We start from the raw sequence: 24,646 nt of genomic DNA, 5'->3' as shown, positions 1-24,646 counted from the left end.
TTCACCATTTCGTCTTGTTCAGCATCCTCAGTTTCTCAAGATGGTTCAGAACCAGAGGCCAGGTTATATTCCTCCATCCAGAAAAGATATTGCTGATAAGTACTTCGATCTTGTGTATGAAAAGAAATATAAAAAGTGCAGATGGCCTGAATAATGAAACTGTATGTCTTTCAATTGATGGGTGGTCTAACATCCATAATGAGCCCATAATATGTGTCACTCTAACAACATCCACTAGTCAGATTTATTTAGTTGACACAATAGACACATCAAGGAAACCTCACACTGCTGAATATCTTCTACAACTTGTACAAAATTCGATCAGGAAGGCTGAACAAGATTATGGTTGTCACATTGTAAGTGTTGTGACAGACAATGCAGCAAATGTCACCAAGATGAGAAAAGTCTTGGAGGAATCGAGTGAACCTGAGCATACCGTCCTCACATACGGCTTATACCGTTCCTTGTATACTTGTGGCAAGTCTATATAACACTGCTCCTTATATTGATATGCTAAAAATGTCCTTTAGCAATCAGATCGTATATCAGATAGCAATCCCACAATATTTAAAATCTATTAAAAAAAAAAAATCTATTTAAATCAAATAAATCTGATTTAAATAAAAAAAATCGATGTTTTGTATTTTCTAAAAAGGAAAAAAAAAAAGAAAAGAAAAAGAAAAAAAAAATCGCCAACCCTGGTGTCCACTAACCTCATACAATAATACCTGTTAAGTCCGGCTAAAATTGGCATTTCAAAGCATAACAGTGCCTTAAAAATAATTTCTTATTTCACTATAAAAGTTTATATTAACTTATACTGCATTGAATAAGTCAATAGTTGATATATTTGTCCTATATACAATGTTAGGTTTCTAGTTTTGATATATTTGTCCACTATAAAATGTATGGTTACAAAGAAAGCAACGGCCTCCGCTAGCGGACCCAGGGATCTGGGTGCGCACGTCCTGTGTAATAGTAGTCCTTGATATATATATATATATATATATATATATATATATATATATATACAGTAGTGGGATTCAAATTTTTCGTCAGCCGGTTCTGTTATAGTCGGTGTATTTCCATCTGACACTAATTTGCAACCACTTCTTAGCCACATTTTCTTTATATTATTGTTATCAATTAAATATTCTAACTAGAAATATGGAAAACTAACAATATTATATTTAAAATGCATCTCTGGCTGCCAAACGTAAAAAATATTCAAATATTTACATACGAAAAACCTGAAAAATTGTCAGGTGAAAAAAAAAAGGGGTATAGACCTGGGTGCCAACCTATAGTTAGTCTCGTGATCAAAAAATTCGATTTGGGCAACCTAGTGCAGGTGTATTTATTTTTTTACGGACGCATGTTTGTGTGGGGGTAGTGTGTGCATGTGTAGGCTATGTATGTGCTTACACGTGTGCATATGTGTACATGTACATGAGTATGTGTGTGCATGTGTGCAATGCATTTGTGTTATTTATAAACAAACATGTTTGTGTGGGTAGGCCTAAGGAGTGTGTATGAGAGTGCGTGTATGTCCATAATTATAATAAAATGTAGTTTAATAACACAAATATACAGAGAAACCAAGCACTATATACATGAAAAAAACTGGTAACCACTTGTGTAAATAAACTATGCAATAAATCACTAACGAAAGTTACGAAACATACCGTCCCGGTACTTATCGGATGAGATGCAGAAGACCACTGACCAGCTGAGCAACTAGTCGGTTCGCCAGTTAGCCGGTTCGCCGAACTGACAAATTTGCGTGAGCCGGTTCTAGCGAATAGGTAAGAACCGGCTGAATCCCACTACTGTATATATATATATATATATATATATACATACATATATATATATATACATATATATATATATACATATATATATATATATATATAATACATATTTTTTTGCTGGTATTCACAATGGTTTTTGGTGTTTATTGGTATGGTAAGGTTCTCGATAAAATGAGGTACAGTCCTGCCCCTAAAGAAGGACAACAAGGTCATAGGACTCTTAAACTGAATCATAGTTATGGGCGCCCTGAGGCCCAATTGCTGGGGGTCCTACATAAATTTCTGGCTGCCATTCAGCGGTTTTAATCTTTCCAAGGATAAATAGGTCTGCAGGACCGGGTGGGTTAAATCTTCATTTGTGTGGCGTTCTCTCAAGTGAGGAAAGGGTTTCACTGGATCTTAGTGAACCCCCTCCGCCCCACTTAGCCTTGTGTTCTGTTAGCCACCAGTTTATTTTGTTTAGCTCCTTGGAGCACCTCGATTTTTTTTTCCCAAGGGCGAGTTGATTGTTGCCGTTTTCGTAAGCGGTGAAATGCATCGCGATGTTCTTTTCACCAGCTGGGTTATTTGATTAATTTCCATGACATCGTCCTCCTCTACCCCTTCACACCCACAGGTTAAAGTTTCATTGACACTGAAGTGCTTGATTGTTATGTTTGTCTCGTTCCAGTTCCTGGAGAAGTGAGAATTTGGAGAATTCATGGCACCTACGCCAAACGGTGAGGGAGGGTGCCAAGGAGCGGAGGGGGAAGTCAGATCGCAGAGGATCGTCCGGTTAAATATTAACGGCACATTCTACCGTGGTGAGTAGGGTTAAGTTGGTACTCCTGAGTGTGGAGAAGACCCATCACTCGACATTCACCTCTACAACATTTCTGTATTTATAATTATATTTTAATTTTATTTGATTATTTATTGAATATGTATACACGTGCATACATTATATATGTGTTTATATATCTTTTGTAATTTTTATGTTTCAATATAGTCTTGGATCAAGTGTTGGACGAGTGATCGATAGCTATTACCTTCCCAGATGATAGCTCAGAGGTCATATATGCCATGTCCAAACTCCCCCTCCTCAACTCCTTGCTCATACGAGTTGGAGTGCAGGCTTTCAGTGCAGCGATGTTGAAATTATTTCAGCCCTGGCCTGAAATCGAACTTGGACCGCTGGGTTAGCGATTGCGAATAGTACCACTGCACCATCGAGCCGTGTGTTAGTCTATATGTGCATCAATCTATCCTTTATTTGCTTCTTTATTCATCTATTCATTCATTAATTTGTTTATTTAGTTATTTTAGTTATTTAGTAAATTTCGCTTCTCATCATGTATGTATCGAAAGGTCTGCTGGGGAAAACGGGCAAAACGGAACTGCAGATCTTTATGCTGGTCATCCTCAAGACTCAAGACGAGACCAAACGTGGTTTTTCACATGATTCTTTGTATTTGTTTATTTATTCATTTATTTATTTGTTTGTTTTATTTATTGTTTTTTTTTTTTATCTAAGAAGGAGAAATTATGAATGATGGATCCTCAAGACTGATACGTGATTTAAAAGTAATTCGATTTTTAATTAAAATTCAAAATTTGGAAACGCAACTTTTTTTTTTCGTTTTTGTTTGTTTTTTTATTTTGTATTTTATTTTATTTATTTATTTATTATTATTATTTTTTGTGTAAGACAACAAACGGCACCGAGTTCCATAGAAATCGCGGAACGATTCAGTACCACAATTCATTCGCATGCACCATACGCAGACAAATAGATAAATAAACCAACAAGTAAAACAAAGTGTATTGCCCAGGTGCCCCAGAAAACCTAAAACAAAAATGCACCATTTACTAGTTCGATCCGCCCCGCAAGCGGATCGAACTAGTAAATTAGAAAACGGTTTGAATTTTTAATGAGAAAAGACACCCTGAGCAAAAGTCCCTAACAGAGGGGTTACTGGGCCTATGAAAGGTACTTGTAATCACCGGGATCACTCAGATAAGATAAGACTTTTGGTGGCAGACTGGACTCGAAAAAAACTACTAATACTAATACAGTTCTGAATAGGTCATAACAGGAGGTATCTGTGCCTTGTCAGGCAACACACACACACACACACACACACACACACACACACACACACACACACACACACACACACACACACACACACACACACACACACACACACACACACACACACTTCAACGAACGGACGGCTTAGAAGACGTTCTGAAGAAAAAGTGAAATTTCGTGGATCCCAAAGCAAAGGAAGTACCTATTGTATTTACAGGGTGGGGGGAAATTGCTCGTGGTGTAGGGAAAGTAAGGAAAAAGGAGAAGGGGAGGGATTACTGAGGGAAATGGAAGGAAATGAGGAAGGTGAGGACTTGGCCCAGGCAGGCAGACGAAATCTAAACAAACGAGGTCCGGACCAATTTAGCGATGACGAAATGTCTAACAAAAATGTAAAGATTAGAAGTATAGATAAGAGCAATACAGTAGAAGATGATGAGAATATTTTCCAGGGATTTAAAGAGGGTGGGGGGGACACAAACCCCCCCCGATTAACAAGACTAGAAGAGAAACTCGATAAGATGATCGAGCACTGGGAATTTAGGTTCGGTCACGTTAACAACATTGTGCAGAGAGTTGAAAAATTGGAAGAACTAGAGAAGGCGAACAAAAACTTAACTAAGGAAATTGAAGAATTAAAAAAACAGTTAAAAGAAGTAAAAGAAGAGAATAAAGTCTTAAAGGAGAATAATAAGGAGAACAAGGAGGGTTGGAAAAAATCCAAGAAAATAGCAAAGTTGCATTCACTGACATAATCAGACAGCAAATGAATGAACAAACTGAAGACTCAGTTATTAAAGTGATGAGACAGAAGGAGAACATAGTAAGAGACTTAGCAGACAGAAAGAAATGTATAATTATATTAGGAATGGAAGAGAAACATAACCCAGATAGAACCACAAGAATCAAAGAGGAAAATGAAAAAGTAAGAAATTTACTAGAATTAGTTCAGGAAGATGAACCAGAAATAATGAAACAAATCGAAGAGAAATTCAGGCTCGGGAAATATAGTACAGACAAGACCAGACCAATTAAGATTAAATTCAGGTCACAAACTACGGCTGAGAATATCTTATCCAAAACAGGGAAACTAGCAACAAGTGAACAATATAAAAAGGTATGGATAAAAAGGGAAATGAATAAAGAGGAGAGGAGGAAATAAGGAATAGATATGAAGCTAAGAAAAAAAAAAAAAACGAGACCAGAACTGAGACAGAAAAACAAGAATTCTACTGGAGAGTAGTGAATATGAAATTGAAGAAATGGAACATAAAAGAGAGAAACACAAAAGAAACAGAGAATACAATGGAAATAACAAAGTTAAGAGTATCCTACACAAATATAGATGGATTAATAACTGGACTGAATGAACTGAACAAATATCTGAAAGAAAAAGATCCGGACATAATGGGAATTGTTGAGACAAAATTAAAAGGCCCACTACCACCCAACAGCATAGGACACAATGCATATAATTATTGGATTAGAAACAGAAAGATAAAACAAGGGGGTGGAGTTATGTTCCTGACTAAGAAGGATATAAACGTGAAGAGAGTCACATATGGGAACAATAAAGTAGAGATGATAATGATAGAAGTAGAAGATAGAGATAACAAGAGCAGAAAGTTTGTAATAAACTACGTGCCCCCAAAAACAGCCTCATGGGAAGAGAATGAACATAAAAGCATGTTAGAAGACACAAGAGTAACACTAAACGAGATAATGGAAGATGGAGGAAGAATAGTTATGATGGGCGACTATAATTGCAAAGAAATATGCTGGGAAGAGATGACCGTAAAGGGTGGAGAAGACTCATGGGGAAGTGTTTAACTTGAGATGATTATTGACCACACAATGACACAATGGATCCAAGAGAACACTAGGTATAGAAATGAAGAAGAACCATCGAGACTAGACCTAATAATCACACCAGAACCTAAAATAGTGGAAAAGATAGAATACCAGGCACCAATAAGCAAAAGTGACCACATATTGATAGAACTAGAACTAAATGAGAAAAAATACATGAAAAGAAATGAACAATATAGAAAAGGAAGCTTGATGTATGAAAACAAATTTTGATAGAATAAGAGAATTCTTCCAAAATGAAAACTGGGAAAGGATACACAAAGAAGATACAACAGTAGAAGAGAAATGGAATATTTTGACAAAAATCTATAAAAAAGGAGTAGAAACGTATGTCCCAAGACAAAAACAAGAAAAAGAATATGTAAAATGCTGGTACAACAAAAGTTGTAGGGAGATAAAAGACAAAAGAGACAAAGCTTGGACCAAATGGAAGAAAAACAGAAGACCAGAAAAATGGAAAATATATACTTATAGAAATGAATATGTACAAGCGTGCAGAGAGGAAAAGAGAAAATATGAAAAAGATGTCATAGAAAAATGTAAAGATCAACCAAAACTATTCTACAGATTTGTAAACAACAAACTGAAAAACAAACAAGATTTAGAGAAATTAAGACAAGGAGTTGAATACAGAGGAAATTGAAATGGCAGAAATTATGAACAAACATTTTAAATCGGTGTTTACAAGGGAGAACATACAACCTGAAGAGATCGAATGGAAAGAGAAAGTCCCCCCTATGAAAGAAATAGAAGTAACAAAGAATGAAATATTGAATCACTTGAGTAATCTTGATGTCAGAAAATCACATGGACCAGATGAAGTAGCAAACTGGATTTTGAAAGAATGCAGGAATGAACTGGCAGACATAATACATAGCATAATAAACAGTTCCTTGAAAGAAGGTAAAGTTCCAGAAGATTGGAAAAAAGCAAATATAGTACCTATATATATAAAGAAGACCCTAACAACTATAGGCCAGTCTCTCTAACAAGTACAATAGCAAAAATTTGTGAAAGAATTGTCAAAAATTGATGGGTAAAATATTTAGAAAAAAACAATGTGCTCAATCCAAGGCAATTTGGATTCAGACAAGGACGATCATGCATCACCAATTTAATATGTTTCTATTCAAGACTAATAGATATAATACAAGAAAGAGATGGATGGGCTGATTGTGCATTTTTAGACCTAAAAAAAGCTTTTGACAAAGTACCACATAAGAAGTTGCTTAAGAAATTAGAAACTGAAGGAGGAATACAGGGCAAACTGCTAAATTGGATGGAAGACTTTTTGCAAGAAAGAAAAATGAGAGTAGTGATAAGAGATCAACACTCAAAATGGGATGAAGTAATAAGCGGTGTTCCACAAGGAACAGTTCTGGCCCCAATAATGTTTGCTATATATATTAATGATATGGATGAAGGAATTGAAAGCTATATGAGCTTTTTTGCAGATGATGCAAAACTATTGAAAAAAGTGAACACGGAAGAAGATTGTGAATCACTACAGAGAGATCTAAATATAGTACAGGAATGGAGTAGGAAGTGGGAGATGGAGTTCAATACAAAAAAGTGTAGTATAATGGAATTTGGAAAAAGTAAAAACAGAATAACAGGATCATATAAATTGGGAGAAGGAATAAAAAAAGTAGAAAATGAAAAGGACCTGGGAGTCATTATTATGAATAATATGTCACCTGAAAAACATATAAATAAGATTTTTGGAGAAACCTATAATTTAATAAGAACAATCAAAGTGGCATTTACATACCTGGATGAAGAAATGGTGAAGAAAATTCTAATCACCCTGATAAGACCAAGATTGGAATATGCAGCAACGATATGGTCACCAAGTGCAAAAAAATGCATAAAAAAACTTGAAAGAATACAAAGAGCAATTACAAAATTGGCACCAACACACTCAAAACTATCATATGAAGAGAGACTGGCAAAACTTGAACTACAGACACTAGAGCAAAGAAGAGAGGAGATTTGATAGCTATTTACAGAATCATGAAAGGCATAGAAATTACTGATAGAGAGAATCTGATAAAATGGGATGACAGAAATACAAGAGGACATGGAAAGAAAATAAAAAAAGACAGCTATAGAAGAGATGTGAAAAAGAACAGCTTTCCTCACAGAGTAATAGACAGTTGGAACAAGTTAGATGAGAAAGTGGTGTGTGCAAAAACAATACATGAATTTAAAAATAGTTTAGATAAAATGAGATACGAAAACGGGACACCACGAGCATAGCTCCCCTTCCCATAAAATACAACTAGGTAAATACACACACACACACACACACACACACACGTCGGTCGGGGTGGCAGCGAAGTCTGGACTCCGGTGATATCTTCAAATTTCGAGGATCACAACGACAAATACCTATGTTGTATTAATAGGGAAGGGGAAAGCTCGTGGTGTAGTGGGAAGGTGAAGAAAAAGGAGAAGGGGAGGGATTACTGAGGAAAATGGAAGGAAAGGAGGAAGGGGAAGATTGGGTCCAGAAAGTCAGACGCCATGTCAGCAGAAGACGGCCAGACGATAATGGCGAAGTCGAAGAGATTAGTAATAATGTAAAAATTAGAAATATAGATAAGAGCAGCACAATGGAAGGTGAAGATAACTATTTCCATGGATTTAGTGAGGGAGGAAATGACAACCTCCCCCGACTTGTGAATCTAGAGGAGAAACTAAAATTAATAAAAATTGGGAAGTTCGGTTTAATCAAATAGAGTTGATTACTCAGCGAGTTGATAAACTTAAAGAACTAAAGAAGGAGAATCAAAACCTAACTAAAGAAATAGAAGAATTAAAAAGACAGTGAAGAGAAGTAAAGGATGAGAATGAAGAATTGAAGAGGAGTAATAAAGAGAATAAAGAGTCCATAGCAAAAGAGGTAAGTGGTTGGAAAAAAGTACAAGAGAACAATAAAATGGAATTAGAGGTATAATGGAACAGCAGATGAAAGAAACTAAGGACACAGTTATTAAAGTGATGAGGGAGAAGGAGAATATAGTAAGAGACTTAGCGGATAAAAAGAAATGTATAATTATATTAGGGATGGAAGAGAAGTATAATCTAAATAGGACTACAAGAATAAAAGAAGAAAAGGAAAGAGTAAATAAGGTAGAAGTAGTTCAAGAGGATGAACAAGAAACAGGGAAAGAAATAGAAGAAATATATAGAATAGGGAAATACAATACAGATAAGACCAGACCAATTAAGGTTAAATTCAGGTCATAAATAACAGCAGAGAATATCTTAGTAAAAACAGGGAAACAAGCAGGCAGTGATCAATACAAATAGGTATGGATAGAAAGAGAAATGAATAAAGAGGAAAAAGAGGATGAGAAAACAAAAAGACGAAGCAAAAAAAAAAACAAAAAAAAACGAGAAAAGAACAGTCGGAAAAAGAGAAATTCTATTGGAAAGTAGTGAATATGAAAGTGAGGAAATTGTTCATAGCAGAGAAAAACAGAAGGGAAACGGAAAACACAATGGAAGTAGCAGAAAATTATAAGTGCCTTACACAAATATAGATGGCTTAATAACAGGCTTGAACGAACTGAATGATTACCCAAAGGAAAAAGAACCGGACATAATGGGAATTGTAGAGACAAAATTAAAAGGTTACCACCCAACAGTGTAGGACATGGTGCATATAATTATTGGATTAGAAACGGAGAGGTAAAACAAGGGGTGGAGTTATGTTCCTGACTAAGAAGGATATAAATGTGAGGAATGTCACATATGGAAAGAATAGAGATGATTATGATGGAAGTGGAGGAACAATGATGGGAAGAGCAGGAAGTTTGTAGTAAATTATGTGGCTCCTAAAACGGCTTCGTGGGAAGAGAGAGAACACAAAAATATGTCAGAAGACACAAGGATAACACTAGATAAGATAATGGAAGATAGAGGAAGAATGATTATAATGGGTAACTTTAATTGTAAAGAAACCTGCTGGGAAGAGATGACAGGGAAGGGTGGAGACGACCTATGGGAAAATGTACTACTTGATATGATTATAGAACATACAAGGACGCAATGGATACAAGAGAATACTAGGTGTAGAAATGAGGAAGAACCAACGAGACTGGACCTAATGATCACATCAGAACCTGAAATAGTGGACAAGATTGAATATAAGACACCAAGTAAAAGTGACCACATATTAGTTGAACTGGAACTAAATGAAGAAAGATACATGGAAAAAAAATGAGCAATATAGTAAAGGAAGATTGATGTATGGAAAAACAAATTTTGATAACACAAGAGAATTCTTTCAAAAAGAAGACTGGGAAAGAATACAGGAGGAAACAACAGTAGATGAGAAATTGAATATTTTGACAAAAATCTATTAAGGAGTGGAAAAGTATATTCCAAGACAAAAACAAGAAAAAGGGTATGTAAAGTGTTGGTACAACAAAAGATGTAGGGAATTAAAAAACAAAAGGGCTAAAGCTTGGATAAAATGGAAAAATACAAAAGACCTGAAAAATGGAAAATATATACTAGTTATAGAAATGAATATGTACAAGTGTGCAGAGAAGAAAAGAGAAAATACGAAAAAGATGTCATAGAAAAATGTAAAGATCAACCAAAACTATTTTACAGATTTGTAAAAAACAAACTGGAAAAACAAACAAGAATTAGAGAAACTACGACAATGAGGATTTTGATACACAGATGAAATAGAAATGGCAGAATTTATGAACTAGCATTTTATATCTGTGTTTACGAGGGAGAACATGCAACCTAGAAATGTCGAGTGGGAGAAGGTCCCCCCTATGAAAGAGATAGAAGTAACAAGGAAAGAAATAATAAATCACTTGAGTAATCTTGATGTTAAAAAACCGCATAGACCAGATGAAATGGCAAACTGGATTTTGAGAGAATGCAGGAACGAACTAACCGACAAAATACATGGTCTAATAAGCAGTTCATTGAAAGAAGGAAAAGTTTCAGATGATTGGAAAAAAACAAGTATAGTACCAATATATAAATTGGGGAACAAAGAAGACTCTACTAACAGACCGGTCTCTCTTACAAGTACGATAGCTAAAATTTGTGAAAGAATGATCAAAATTAGATGGTAAGGTATTTGAAAAAAAAAAAACGTACTAAATCCAAGGCAATTTGGATTTAGATAGGGAAGATCATGCGTCACAAACTTGATGTGTTTCTATTCAAGGTTAATGGGTGTAATACAGGAAAGAGATGGATGGGCTGATTGTGCATTTCTAGACCTGAAAAAAGCTTTTGATAAGGTACTACATAAGAAGTTGCTAAAGAAATTAGAAACTGCAGGAGGAATACAGAGCAAACTGCTGAATTGGATGGAAGACTTCTTGCATGAAAGGAAAATGAATGGTGATAAAGAGACAAACATTCGAATTGGGATGAAGTGATTAGTGGAGTTCCACAAGGAATAGTTCTGGCCCCAATAATGTTTGCTATATATATATATATATATATATATATATATATATATATATATATATATATATATATATATATATATATATATATATATATAATATTAATGATATGGATAAGGGAATTGAAAGTTTTATGAGCTTTGCGGACGATGCAAAGTTGTTGAATAAAGTGAACACTGTAGAAGATTTAGTCGCTACAGAGTAATCTCAATAAAGTATGGGAATGGAGTAGGAAGTGAGAGATGGAATTCAGTATTAAAAAATGTAGTATAATGGAATTTGGAAGAAGCAAAAAAAGAATAGTGGAATCATATAAATTGGGAGAGGAAGAAATTAAAAAAAAGTGGAAAATGAGAAGGACCTGGGAGTCATTATTATAAATAATATGTCCCCTGAGAAACATATAAACAAAATTTTTGGAGAATTTTATAATTCAATAAGAACAATGAAAGGGGCATTTATGTACCTGGACAAAGAAATGGTGAAGAAAATACTGGTCACTTTGATAAGACCAAGATTGGAGTAAGGAGCGACGATGTGGTTACCAAGTACAAAAAATATGTATAACAAATCTTGAAAGAATACAAAGAGGAATTACGAAAGTGGCACCAACACTCAGAACTATCATATGAGGAGAGACTAGCAAAACTTGAACTACAGACTTTAGAGCAAAGAGAGAGAGGAGACTTGATAACTATTTATAGAATCATGAAAGGCATAGAAACTATTGATAGAGAGGATCTAATAAAATGGGATAGTAGAGATACAAGAGGACATGGAAAGAAAATCAAGAAAGACAGCTATAGAAGAGACCAGAAAAAGAACAGCTTTCCCCACAGGAAAACAAGGAACAAGTTAGATGAGAATGTGGTGTGTGCAAAAATGATACACGAATTTAAAATCAGTCTAGATAATACGAGATGTGGAGACGGGACACCTTGAGCATAGCTCCCCTTCCCGTAAAATACAACTAGGTAAATACACAAGCACCATCACCACAACCACAACCACAACCACCACAACCACAACCACCAACAAGAACAAGAAAAACAAGAACAAGAAAAACAAGAACAAGAACAAGAACAAGAACAACAAAAAGAACAACAAAAAGAACAAGAACAAGAACAAGAACAACAACAAGAACAACAGCAAGAACAACAACAAGAACAACAACAAGAACAACAGCAAGAACAACAACAAGAACAACAACAAGAACAACAACAAGAACAACAACAAGAACAACACCAACACCAACACCAACACCAACACCACCACCACCACCACCACCACCACCACCACCACTACTACTACTACTACTACTACTACTACTACTACTGCTCAAAGTACACGTGATAGTTTTCGGTTACAGTAAACAAGACGAATAGTGATATGTAGTTATGAAATATGGGATGTGTTTTATCCAGACTAGGCTGCTGAATGGTTGAATTCAGTGGCAAAAGTAGAAACTACGATAAAATTGGCCAATTTCTTGCATCATCTACCCTTACATAGTAACTCCATAGTTGTGGTTAATTATGAAGTACTGTAACATAAATTACCTGCAGTTGATTACAACACGTAATTTTGTGTCACAATACATAATAACAATATATCTGCGGTGACTCGTCGGTGTCTGTAATCGACATACAGTATTTGGTTATCGGTGTATCCCGGATGTACACCTGTAGGTTGCTGTGCTGTCTTGCCGTAAGATTTTGCGTTAGAGACCACAAGTTTGTGTATAAAACGGTAATTAAACCATAAGAAAACCATATTTTTTGTCATTCAATATTTGTTTCAAAACAAATGCAGAATGAAAACAATGTAAACACATGACACAGTATGAACACCACATAATGAAAAACAGTACTGTTTACAAAATGTTCTTGTAAGTGTAGTGATAACGTTATATACTTCTACTTCATTTACATTTGAAATATGATAAACGTGTATGCTTTCTACACAGTCGACCCAGATGTGCCTAAGACGACAACGCTACTGAGTTTCATCCGTAACTATGCCAAGCTTTCCGGCACCAAGGCTGTGTGTGACGAGGGAGGATGCGGTGCTTGTACGGTTGTGGCCACAGTCCGCGACTTCGAAATGAAACAATTCAAAAGCTTCAGCATTCAGGCAGTATGCAATCATACAGCTTGGTAGAGGAAGAAACAGGATTTGATATACCTGATTTTCATCTACATTTTTGTATTATGCAACTATACATTTAATCTATAACATTACATTGGAATGAAGCTTTGGAGAATGCGTAGCTTGTGAGACAATAGAATATTATGTTTCGAGTACAACTGTAAGAAGATGCAATTGTTTTTATCTTCAAAGTATCAAAGCTATGTGTTCCACTTTTTCAGTGCCAGGCTCTAGTGTATGCCTGCTCAAATTGGAGAATTGAAACAATTGAACACCTTGGTGATCGTTACAAAGGTTACGACAGCCTACAAACCAGATTGCACATGTTCTATGGAACTCAATGTGGATTCTGCTCACCAGGAATGATTATGACAATGCATGGGTAATGTAACATTTGAATTGTTGAAGTAGTGATAGCATTGGTAGTTGTGGAATTTTTTAGTATAATAGTGTAGTGTTGTATAGAATAGGAAATGGGTTTAATGCATGTGGGAAAAAGGTAAGGATCTGGGTTGGATAACTTTGTTTCCATGTCACTGTCTAATCATACTAGTCTAATGGGAGGAGTGGGAGGGCAGGTGCAGTAAACTGACCTTGTGTAAGGGAAAAAAAAAAAAAAAAATAGATAGGGATATAGGACAGAAAAAAGGGGAGTTGTGTGCAAGATTATAATGTTACTCTTTGGCCCAGTCCGGAAACCAGATTGAGTAGACAAGGATTGCTCCACAGTGGCTGGCAGCAGTCCTTGTGTCCTCCCACAGATCTCTCTATTTGATTATTGTCTCTCTTATATTAATGTGGGACTTTTTATGTCACCAGCATATTAGTACAGATTGACATTGAAATAATGCAGCAACCTCTTGACCTGAGGATGTGAGGCGTGCTGGATTTTGGATGGTTATGTATGCTGTATATATTCAATAGAACATTAATACCTGTATGGTCCTTTAAAGAAAGAAAATTAAGCAATAAATGAAGTCAATTATGTGTTTCATAAATGTTTTGGACAGACAAGCTGCTATAAATATTTTAGCACATCCACTTTCACTGCAATTGACAACACATCTTCTCTTTGTTGAATCCATTATGGGGCTATATTGCAGAAAATATAAAATGAAAAGAAATAGGCAGGAATGCCTGTTAACAGGTGCAAACAAGAGCCAACAGCACCATGAGAAAACAGTGGTGCACCAACAAAGTAAATTTTAAAATACACTCTGAAATCCATGCCAGAAATTTGAAGGAACCATATCATCGATGGCTGGATTTTTGAAGGTCAAACTGTAGTAGGAAGGGAACTCCTTGAAACTGTATCTCTAGATGGAGGTGAGAGTATTGACTGATTTTGGAAGAGTAGTAATAGAATTTTGGCCTCACCCCAGAAATCACAAGTAACATTGCTCACTTCGGCAGGCAACCATGGATAAAAGAAATCTCCAATAGTAAAATCAAATAGCCAAATCACCTGAAAAAAATCTAGGTCTCACTTGATGTTCACATGATTGTCAGCCCACATGTCATAAGATCTGAAAATTAGAATTGTAAAGAAAATAAACATATGATGATCACATGCATGCATGGGCTTTGAACAGTAGAAGGAAATTTTAATTGTGGTCTTGATAACCATACTCACCTATACTCCCATAGCATGGTTCCCAGAAACCAAGAAAGCAAGCTTAAACACCCTACAAACTACACAAAATAAAACATTTAGAATAAGGGGATGGACCAAAACCGTCCCAATAGAACAGCTGCATATAAAAACCAAAATCCTCACCAAAGAACATCACAAGAAAATTATAGATACAAAGTTCTATGCAAGGACCCTCAACCCTGATCGCCCATCTCATTACATCACACAATATAACCAATTGAATGCAACAAAAAACTACACCAGGAGCACACTACTCAAACATTTACTGCACCCTTCTTTTCATATCACACAACACACAGTAAAACACATTAAAACTCTGCTCAAAAAGCAAGCACTTCAAGACTGGCCACCAAACTCCCTAAACTATCAAACCTCTTCAAACATTAGCCCAGCAGAAAAATCCCTCCCAAGAGAAGAACAATATTAGTACAAATATGTTTAGGTCATTTACACAATACCAACATAGAATAGGTCTGGTGTAGGTAGGGAGTGTCATTGAAAAGTTGACACCTCTAATGACCATATGCCCACCTGCCTTCAGAAACAAACTACCCCAGATGCAACTGTCACACACAAGAAACAGAACACCTTGTTTTACATAGCACCTTAGCCATACCTAGGCAACAGCATGTTCTTTCTTTGTTTAGTGATCTTATGGACCAGTTTGGTGGCTGTTGCTGGTTATCTGAGAACTGTGGGTCTCCTGCTAGAGAGATCAATAGTTTGAGATTTTCAAACTCTGATTTTGTTTTGAGCCCTTGGAATTTGAATCCAAGATCCAAAACAAGTTCTCTTGGCACTTCTTATTCTACAAATATCCCACTTTATATTGGAATCTCCAACCAATACCCTAAGGTTTGGGTCTTTTAATGTGCACGGATGTGGTACAGATGAGAGTAAAAGGGAAGAGATAGGCAGTATGTTTGTCAGAAGAAAGATGGATGTGCTGGCTTTGAGTGAAACTAAAATTAAAGGAAAGGACGACTGTGAGTTTGGGAGTGTAGCTGGGAGGTACTCAGGAGTGAAGAGGGGACAAGAGAGAGAAGGGGTGGCTATACTAGTAAGTGAAGATATAAGTAAGCGGGTAGTGGAGTGGAAGGAGGTTTCATCAAGGTTGATGTGGATGAAGGTGAAGCTGGGAAGGGAGATGTGGGTTTTTGTGTGTATGGGCCTGGTAGTGAGAAGAACGTAGAGGAAAGGGAGGCTTTTTGGGTAGATATAAATGAGTGCATAGAGGGATTAGGGAGAAATGTCAATGTAGTGTTGGGAGAACTTAATGCTAGGGTAGGAAATGAACCAATAGATGGAGTGATTGGGAAGTATGGAGTTCCAGGTAAAAATTGTAGTGGAGAATTGATGGTAGAGATGTGTCTTGAAGAGAGTTGATAATAGCAAATACAGTGTTTAGGAAGAAAGTCAAGCATAAGTACACATGGGAGAGGGTGGTGGATGGAAGGGTGGCAGATAGAGCATTAATGGACTATATAGTGGTGACCAGGAGTATGGTAGGAAGATTTAAGGATATACATGTTCTAAGGGGAGAGAGTGGGGGAATATCAGATCATTTTCTGGTGGAAGGTAAAATGAGAGTGGAGAATAGATGGAGAAAGAGGAAAAGGGCAGAAGGTAGGGAGGTACTTAGAGTGAACTATTTAAATGAAAAAAAAAAAGGAGAATGAGTATAAGAAGCTGAAAGAGGAGTGGGAGGGAGTAAAGGATAGAGTAGAACTATGAGTGGAGGAGGAATGGGGATGGTTCAAGGAGGGAGTTGTAAGGTTTGCAAAGATGGTGTGTGGAACAAGGAGGGCAGGAGGAAATAGAAGGAAGGGTGGTGAGTGGTGGGATGAGGAAGCAAAGAAAGGTGTAGAAGAGAAGAAGCAGTCATTCATAGATTGGCTACAAATTGGACGAGGGAATCGTATGAGAGGTACAAAATAAAGAGAAGGGAATTTAAACATTAGATAAAAGAAGCAAAGAGGATAGGAGATGTGAAATGGGGTAAGAGTATGACAGAAAATTTTGAAAGTAATAAAAAGACGTTTTGGAAGGAAATTAAAAGAGAAAGAGGAGGTGAATCAAGTAGAGAAGAAAAGGTAAAAGGTGCAGATGGAGAGATGATAATGGAAGAGAAGGCAGTGAGAAGAAGGTGGGCAGAGTATTTTAGGGAGTTGCTAAATGTGAAGGAGGATAGGGAGGGAAAGGTAGTTGCAGTGGGAAATGCTAAGAAAATGAGAGTGATGAGCAAGGAAAATGGAGGAGAAATAGGGAAGGATGAAGTGAAAGCACCTGTTAAGATGATGAGAGCAGATAAGGCACCTGGTTTGGATGGATGCCATGCAGAATGTCTGAAGAAAGGAGGTACAGTTATAGTGGACTGGCTGGTGAGATTATTTAATGTTTGTTGGAGAGAGGGTAGAGTGCCGGAGGACTGGAGGAGTGCCTGTATAGTTCCTATTTACAAGGGAAAGGGGGACAAGTGTGAGTGTAGTAGTTTCAGAGGGATCAGCTTGTTGAGTGTAGTTGGGAAGGCTTATGGGAGGGTCTTGACAGAGAGGATTAGGAGAGGAACAGAAGGAGTAATTGGTGAGGAACAGTGTGGGTTTAGGACAGGTAGAGGTTGTGTAGATCAGATTTTTGTGGTAAGACAGATATGTGAGAAAGCTATAGGAAAAGGTAAGGATGTTTTTTGGGCTTATATGGATCTGGAAAAGGCTTACAACAGGGTAGACAGGAAGGCACTGTGGGAGGTATTGCAGATATATGGAATAGGAGGAAAGGTGTTATGAGCAGTCAAGAGTTTTTATGAGAGTAGTAGAGCTTGTGTTAGGATTAGAAATGGAGAGAGTGAATGGTTTGAGGTAAAGGTGGGACTTCGTCAGGGATGTGTTATGTTGCCCTGGATGTTCAATCTTTACATGGATGGGGTGGTGCGAGAGGTGAATGCAAGGGTAGTGGGTCAGGGGTTGGAGATGATTAAAGAAAATGGAGAAAAGTGGGAGGTGAGCCAGTTGTTGTTTGCTGACGACACTGTGCTTGTAGCAGGATCAGAGGAGGGATTGAGGAAGTTAGTGACAGAGTTTGAGAAGGTGTGTGAAAGAAGGAAGCTGAAGATAAATGTGGGCAAAAGTAAGGTGATGAGATGTACAAGGGGAGAGAGTGACAGCAGGCTGGAAGTGAGCATTAAGGGTGAAAGACTGGAGGAAGTGGATAGTTTTAGATACTTGGGTGTGAATGTGGCAGGAAAGGGAGGAGTGGGGGTGGAGGTAGAATATAGATTGAGAGAAGCGAGTAAATGCCTTGGTGGATTAAAAAGTGTAATGAGAAATAGACATTTGGGAATGGATGCTAAGAGAGGGTTATATGAAGGAGTGATTGTGCCAACAGCACTGTATGGGGCAGAAACAAGGAACATAAGAGGAAGAGAGAAGGAGTTTGAATATGAGATGAAATGTCTGAGAAGTATGATAGGGGTTATTTGGCTAGATAGAGTGAGAAATGAGGATGTGAGGAGAACAGGGGTGGAAAGGGAACTGGGAGATAGGGTTGATGAAAGAGTATTAGGATGGTTTGGACACATGGAAAGAATGAGTGAAGAAAGAATAATAAAAGAGGTGTGGAAGGCAGAGGTGGAAGGAGTGAATATGAGTGGGCGTCCTAGGATGAGATGGATGGATGGGGTGAAAGGGGCATTACAAAAGAGAGGAATGTCTGTGGAGGAAGGATGGGAGAGGACAGAAGATAGGGGTGAATGGAGAGGGGTTGTGTATAGATGATGCTGTGATGCATGAGGGGGAGTGGGTGGGGGATGGGGGGTGAGGAAGTATGTATGAGAAAAAAAATTGACGCAGCCCAAAGGGATTTCTCCCTGTCTTCTCCTTTTCTGCATGGGGGGACGGAGAAGGGGGGGTCGCTGAATTTATGAAGTGGCCTTGCTGTAGATGTGCTGTGTCTTGCAACACTGCATCTGACCCAGGGCAGTGGACAGGATGCAGGGATGACCTGTCATCCAGGAGGTGCCAAGATAAGAGGGTGGGAGGAGGGTGGAGGGGAGTGGAATATATAGGAAATAGAATGAGTGGGAGTGGTTTCTATGCCTTTTTCTTTTTGGCTACCCCCCATGTAGGGGGAAAAAGCCTTTGGTATATGTATGTATGTATGTATATTGGAATCTATAAGAGGTGATATAAAAATTAATTTAGAATGTAAATTTTGTATTTCTTGGTTTTACTACAGACAGATGAAATCAAAAGGTAAATTAAAGGCAGAGGAGGTGGACCAGTTACTTGATGGTAATTTGTGTCGATGTACAGGATATCGTCCTATTGTTGATGCATTTAAAAGTTTAGCTGAAGATGCTCCCCAACACCTACAGGAGAAACTTGTAGATATTGAGGTAAGATCAAGACTATTATTAGCTGCCAAGGTGGTGGTGAGGAGCCTATACTAGGTGTGTAGTTGTGGCCAAAGCCATCACCTTTGCCATATGCACTTGAACTGATGGGGCAAGTAATTCATTGCTGGGAATCTGAGAGGAGTGTAGGATTTGAACCCACACCTAATTGAATATGAGACCAGTAAGGTGATGAAATGTACAAGGGGAGAGGTAGCAGTAATTTGGTGACAAGTCAAAGGAGAAAAGGTAGAGGAAATGGATAGTTTTAAGTATTTAGGGTCACATATAGCAAGGCTTGGAAGAGTTGGGGTGGAGGTAAACTGTAGAATGAGGAAATAAAGTAAATGTCTTGGGGGAATGAAAAATGTCACAAGTAATAAGTATCTGAGGATGGATACAAAGAGAAGGTTATATGAAGGGGTGATTATGTCTACAAAGCTGTATGGGACAGAGACTTGGAATTTAAGGGAGGGAGTGGATGGGGGACAAGGATGACCCTTTATCCATAAGGAGCTAAGATAAAAGGGAAACAAAAGGGCATTAGATGGGAGTAGAATGAGTGGGGTGGGTGTTTGTCTTGGCTGGCTACCTCTGTTATAAGAAAGAAGCCTTTTTGTATGTAGATAGATATAGATTAAATGCAGAAGCAATTAATAAAGGAACAGAAAAGAATAAAGGTGTAGCAAAACATATGCATGTCATCACACTGCTGAGATGAGAGGACAGCATTACAATTCATTTTCAGATGTTTGTTGCAGTGATTTTGTATTTAGATATGGCAGGATAACATTTCATTTCATTATCAAATGCCTTGGAAGTTTGCTGGCTGAGCAAGTTAGGGTGTTGTTACTTGCGGTGAAGGTTGAAGGGATGGCGGTTCGAATCCTGCCACTGGCGAAGTTGAACCAAGGGTATGGTTCATTAAATTCCATGCTACAAAGTTCCCTGTAAGGGGCACTGTCCTAGCCTTCTGATGGGAGTAGTTTGTGATGTTAAACCATATCATCATATCATCAAATGCATTGTGAAACTTATGTTTATTTGATCATGCAATGAATTTTATATTTGGTTTTCTACTTCAGGATACTTATAAAGCCATGTGTCCACATACAGGAGAGAAATGCAAAGGGTCTTGTAAACCTAAAGATGAAAATAGAAATTCTATAGATTATTGCAGTGATGAGGAAGACTTGGTAATTGTTGAAGAAGGTGAATTAGGTGCATCTTGGTACAAACTACAGAACTTACAGGTATCAGTATGATAATTTTTAATCATCTTAAACAAAATACATCGCTGGTGAGGTTAAGATTGATAGAAGTGTTAGAGGAAAAATAGAGAATGTGGTTGAGGATTGTACATAATTATATCATTTATTTTGTTTAGATAATTTAAAGTGTTGTTGCTGTCAGTACATTTTTTGTCTACCTGGCTAATATCAAGATCAGCTACTCTATTTGATGTATTCATAACTACTGTGATGACAACACTGCAATACTATGACAGAATATATTTTTAGTTAGTAGAGTTGGTATTATATATGTATTTGGTCTTTCTTTTCTTTCAGCGAGTTTACAATATTCTTTCCAAAAAAGACCCAAGAATGAAGCATAGGATTGTGGTTGGCAACACAGGCCAGGGTAATGATAAGAATATTTGAGAATAATTCTTTCTTTTTTTTATGTTTTTACCAATGAATATTGCTAAAGCTTTTTTAATATTTGATGTCTCTTCTCTCTCCTTTTTTTCCATTTATGTTTTTATATACTTACTACAACATGAAGACATTTTTTTCTTTTATTTTTTTTTTTAACTTGTTCCACATATCTGTAGTTGTAACAATGTTTTATATTAGGATGAAGTTACTAGCAAGAGAACTATGTTTAAGTACTATTTATTATTACCTTGCTTGTGATAGGTGTATACAAAGAGGATGGCCCATACAACATGTATATCAACACTACAAGTATTAAGAAGCTTTACCATGTGTCCACTAAAGCACCTCTGGTCATTGGTGCTAATGTGAGCCTAGCACGGGTGATTGAAGTGTTTGAGCTCACAGCAAAGTCCTGGCAGGGCTACCAGCATCTAGAAAATCTTGCCCAACACTGGCGAGTTGTGGCTAATGTTGCTGTGAGAAATGTATGTTCTGGTTTAAGATTTTTTTTATATATAGATATATTTTCCCTTTTTAATGCTAATGATTTTTCATATCATGACTTGGTTCACCAGTTAATCCACACAATGGTATAGTATACATACATATTTACATACATCCATACATACCAAAGGGTCTTTTCACTCTTATAAAGCTAATTCAGAGCATTCACCTGCCTCACACCCATCTCACACCCATCTCACACCCATGCAAACCTCTTTCATCTCGCCACTCGTCTTTTGCAATTTATGTATGAAGTGAACTTTGCCTCCTGTCACTCTACTTGTATCAAAAGCAATGCAGCAAGACACAGTACTTACTCAGCAGGGCTAGACAGCTAGAGCCAGTGTACCCCTTCTACTTCATTATATAGTGATGTCATCCCCCTTATCCACTGGAAAAAAATCATAGGCCACTTCATTTCTCCATCCGCTTGCCATCACTCCTATTTTTTGCGTCCGATTCCTTGCTCAATAATCCCTCATCTTTCATCCAGTTTCCTCTTAACCACTTCGGTATGATGACGCCTACATAGATGTCAAGAGTCACAAGTGGTTACACGAGGATGCTGGCATCGATGTTTTGATTATATATATTTTTTGTAGTTGTACATGAGTTACCACTGGATTCTGTGAACAAGTTTGATCATGTTTTCTGTGTTTATTATTACTCAAATATAATGTGAGTAGTGTGATGCAAATTACATATGGCAGCCAATGCTGAACACGAGAATTTGAGTTGTACTGAAGTGGTTAACCCTATCCATTAATCTGTCTTATTTTAAGTCTTGTTCTTCCTCTCTACTTTAATCCCTCTACGTCTGCTTTCTATACTATTTTTTCTTGCTCATTCCTACCATATGCCCAAACCATATCAGCACTTTTCTGTCTACCCTTTGCAACAACTTTCCATCTCAGTTCTGCCTCACCTTCACATTCACTTTATCTATCCTCATAATACTTGCAATACTATGATTTTTCAAGTTAAATACATTTAGGTTCTTCTGTTGTCTCCCTCAAATTTCAAGTTGCTGCTCCATAGCTCCATACAGTGCCATGGGCTTGATCACTCCCTTTTACAGTCTTCTCTTTGCATTCATCACCAGATAACTATTTCTCATGGCATTTTTTAGGCTTCTTAGACTTACTTGCCTCCTTTACACTATAATTCACCTCCACCACTTCATTCCCTGCCTTGCACAGGGTGTTCGGAATAAGTTTGATAATTTGTTATCTTCTGTCATTTCAGAACCATTAGAAGGATTTGATAGCGGGAAAGTGCAATGGATAGCTGATTCAGTGTACTATTGGTGGGTGTGAGAGCCAGAGAGCAGACTGGAAAGCACCAGAATATTGGAAGAGAGTGACCTGCATCATGATGATTTGTGCCGAATTAAAAAAAATCGGAAATCTTAGCTGCAGCTCAGTGCTCCTTGAATACCATGAAGGCCATGAGATGTGAGCTGGAAAATTGTGATGAAGATGTGGAAGCGGTGGCTAGTAGGATCATAGCAGGTGTTCTGACTCTGTTCGCACAACAAAATTAATTGAGAAGCTGCAAAAAAGGGTGCTACAAGATCCAGGCAAGGCAATGCGGACCTTGGTGAGAGAGATGGATGTCAGAGTGGCAACTATGAAGAAAGCACTGAATGAGGATCTTCTCTACTCCTCATACAAGAGGCACAAGGGCCAACTACTCACCACCAAAGCCCAAGAGAACTGACTTATGAAAGCCTAGAAACTCCTCAACAAGGTCAAACACCCAGTTGAGCTAGGGATGCTCTGGTTCTTCTCAGACGAGAAGAACTTCTGCCAGGACCAGTTGCACAATCTGCAGAACAACAGGTGGCTAACCTACAGTCCACACAAAGTCCCACTCTTCATGAAGACCAAGTTCCCCCAAACTATGATGGTCTTTGGATGTGTTTCCTGCAAAGGCCACATCATGCCACCCCACATCTTTGAAGAGGGACTCAGACTTACTTCAGATGGCTATATTGAGTTGCTGTCCACTGTTGTCAAGTGCTGGGTGGAGAGGATGGCTGCGGGAAGACCATGTGTGTGGCAGCAGGACTCTGCTCCCTGTCACACCTCTGGGAAAACACAGAAGTGTCTGTCTGAGAACTTCTATGACTTCACCAGTCCCAACATCTGACCCCCAGCTTGCCTGATTGCAACCCCATGGACTATTATGTGGTGTGGGGCACAGTTGAAAAAGACACCAATTGTACCACCTGCAACACCAAGGATGAGCTAATGGCCAGGATCAAACTGGTCTTCAGGTGTCTCTTGAAGGACACTGTGAAGGCTGCGTGCTGCAGGTTCAGGTCCCACCTGGAGGCCATGGTGGAGGCTCAGGGCAGCTTATTTGAGTGAGCTGTATTTGGTAAAAGATGTTCTTAGAGATACACTTTGAATTTTGAGAATACATCTATTTTTGGCCAAGATATGATGTTTTTCTTTCCTTTCTGAAAAAGTGTCAGATTTATCCCGAACACCCTGTATGTCTCCAGATACTTAAATTTTTTCCTTCCTTCAGGCTTTAATCCTTCAGTTTCACATCCAACCAACCAATGTCATTACTACTTGTACTTCTCATCACCTAACTCTTGCCCACATTTACTTTAACTTTTCCCTCTCATACTTTCAGACTCTGCCATCTTGCTTGAGTCTGTCCTCTGACTCAACCAAAAGCATAGTGTCATTTGCAAACAACTGGCTCACCTCACACTTCTCTCCTGCCTAGCACTCTCACATTTACTTCCCATACCACCACATCCATATACATATTGACCAACTATGGTGACATTACATGATCCAGTTGCAGTCCCATCTTCACCTCTTACTGTTCTCATTTCTGACCCTAACATAAGCTCTACTACTTGTGGAGAAACATTTGACTGCCATCAACAAGCATCTCTGTATCACTTACATGCACCACACACTACTCAATACCTCTCTCAACCTTGTCATATCCCTTTTCAAAATACATGAAAGCTCAAAAGACAACCTAACCCTTGGCCACATACTGCAAATACTCTATGTATCCACCCATTTTCTCCCCTAAATCCTCACTGCTTTTCCCCATT

General features: G+C 37.7%; 1 protein-coding gene across 1 annotated transcript in view; it reads left to right on the top strand.

Annotated features, from left to right (window-relative positions):
• Positions 1 to 24,646, top strand: part of LOC143034854 (uncharacterized) — a 69,317-nt gene that overhangs the window by 25,925 nt on the left and 18,746 nt on the right. The window contains exons 2-8 of the mRNA XM_076201198.1: positions 2,485 to 2,617; positions 13,174 to 13,343; positions 13,577 to 13,737; positions 19,243 to 19,402; positions 20,485 to 20,652; positions 20,968 to 21,040; positions 21,319 to 21,542. Of these exons, the coding sequence (XP_076057313.1) occupies positions 2,515 to 2,617; positions 13,174 to 13,343; positions 13,577 to 13,737; positions 19,243 to 19,402; positions 20,485 to 20,652; positions 20,968 to 21,040; positions 21,319 to 21,542 (1,059 nt within the window). The 5' untranslated portion in view covers positions 2,485 to 2,514. The remainder of the gene's footprint in view (positions 1 to 2,484; positions 2,618 to 13,173; positions 13,344 to 13,576; positions 13,738 to 19,242; positions 19,403 to 20,484; positions 20,653 to 20,967; positions 21,041 to 21,318; positions 21,543 to 24,646) is intronic.

The sequence above is a fragment of the Oratosquilla oratoria genome, chromosome 18 (genome assembly GCF_046742065.1).
Source record: "Oratosquilla oratoria isolate Oo_2021 chromosome 18, ASM4674206v1, whole genome shotgun sequence".
NCBI classification, from domain to species: domain Eukaryota; kingdom Metazoa; phylum Arthropoda; class Malacostraca; order Stomatopoda; family Squillidae; genus Oratosquilla; species Oratosquilla oratoria.
Note: the sequence above shows the minus strand (reverse complement) of the source record. Positions and strands in the feature narration are given on the sequence as shown.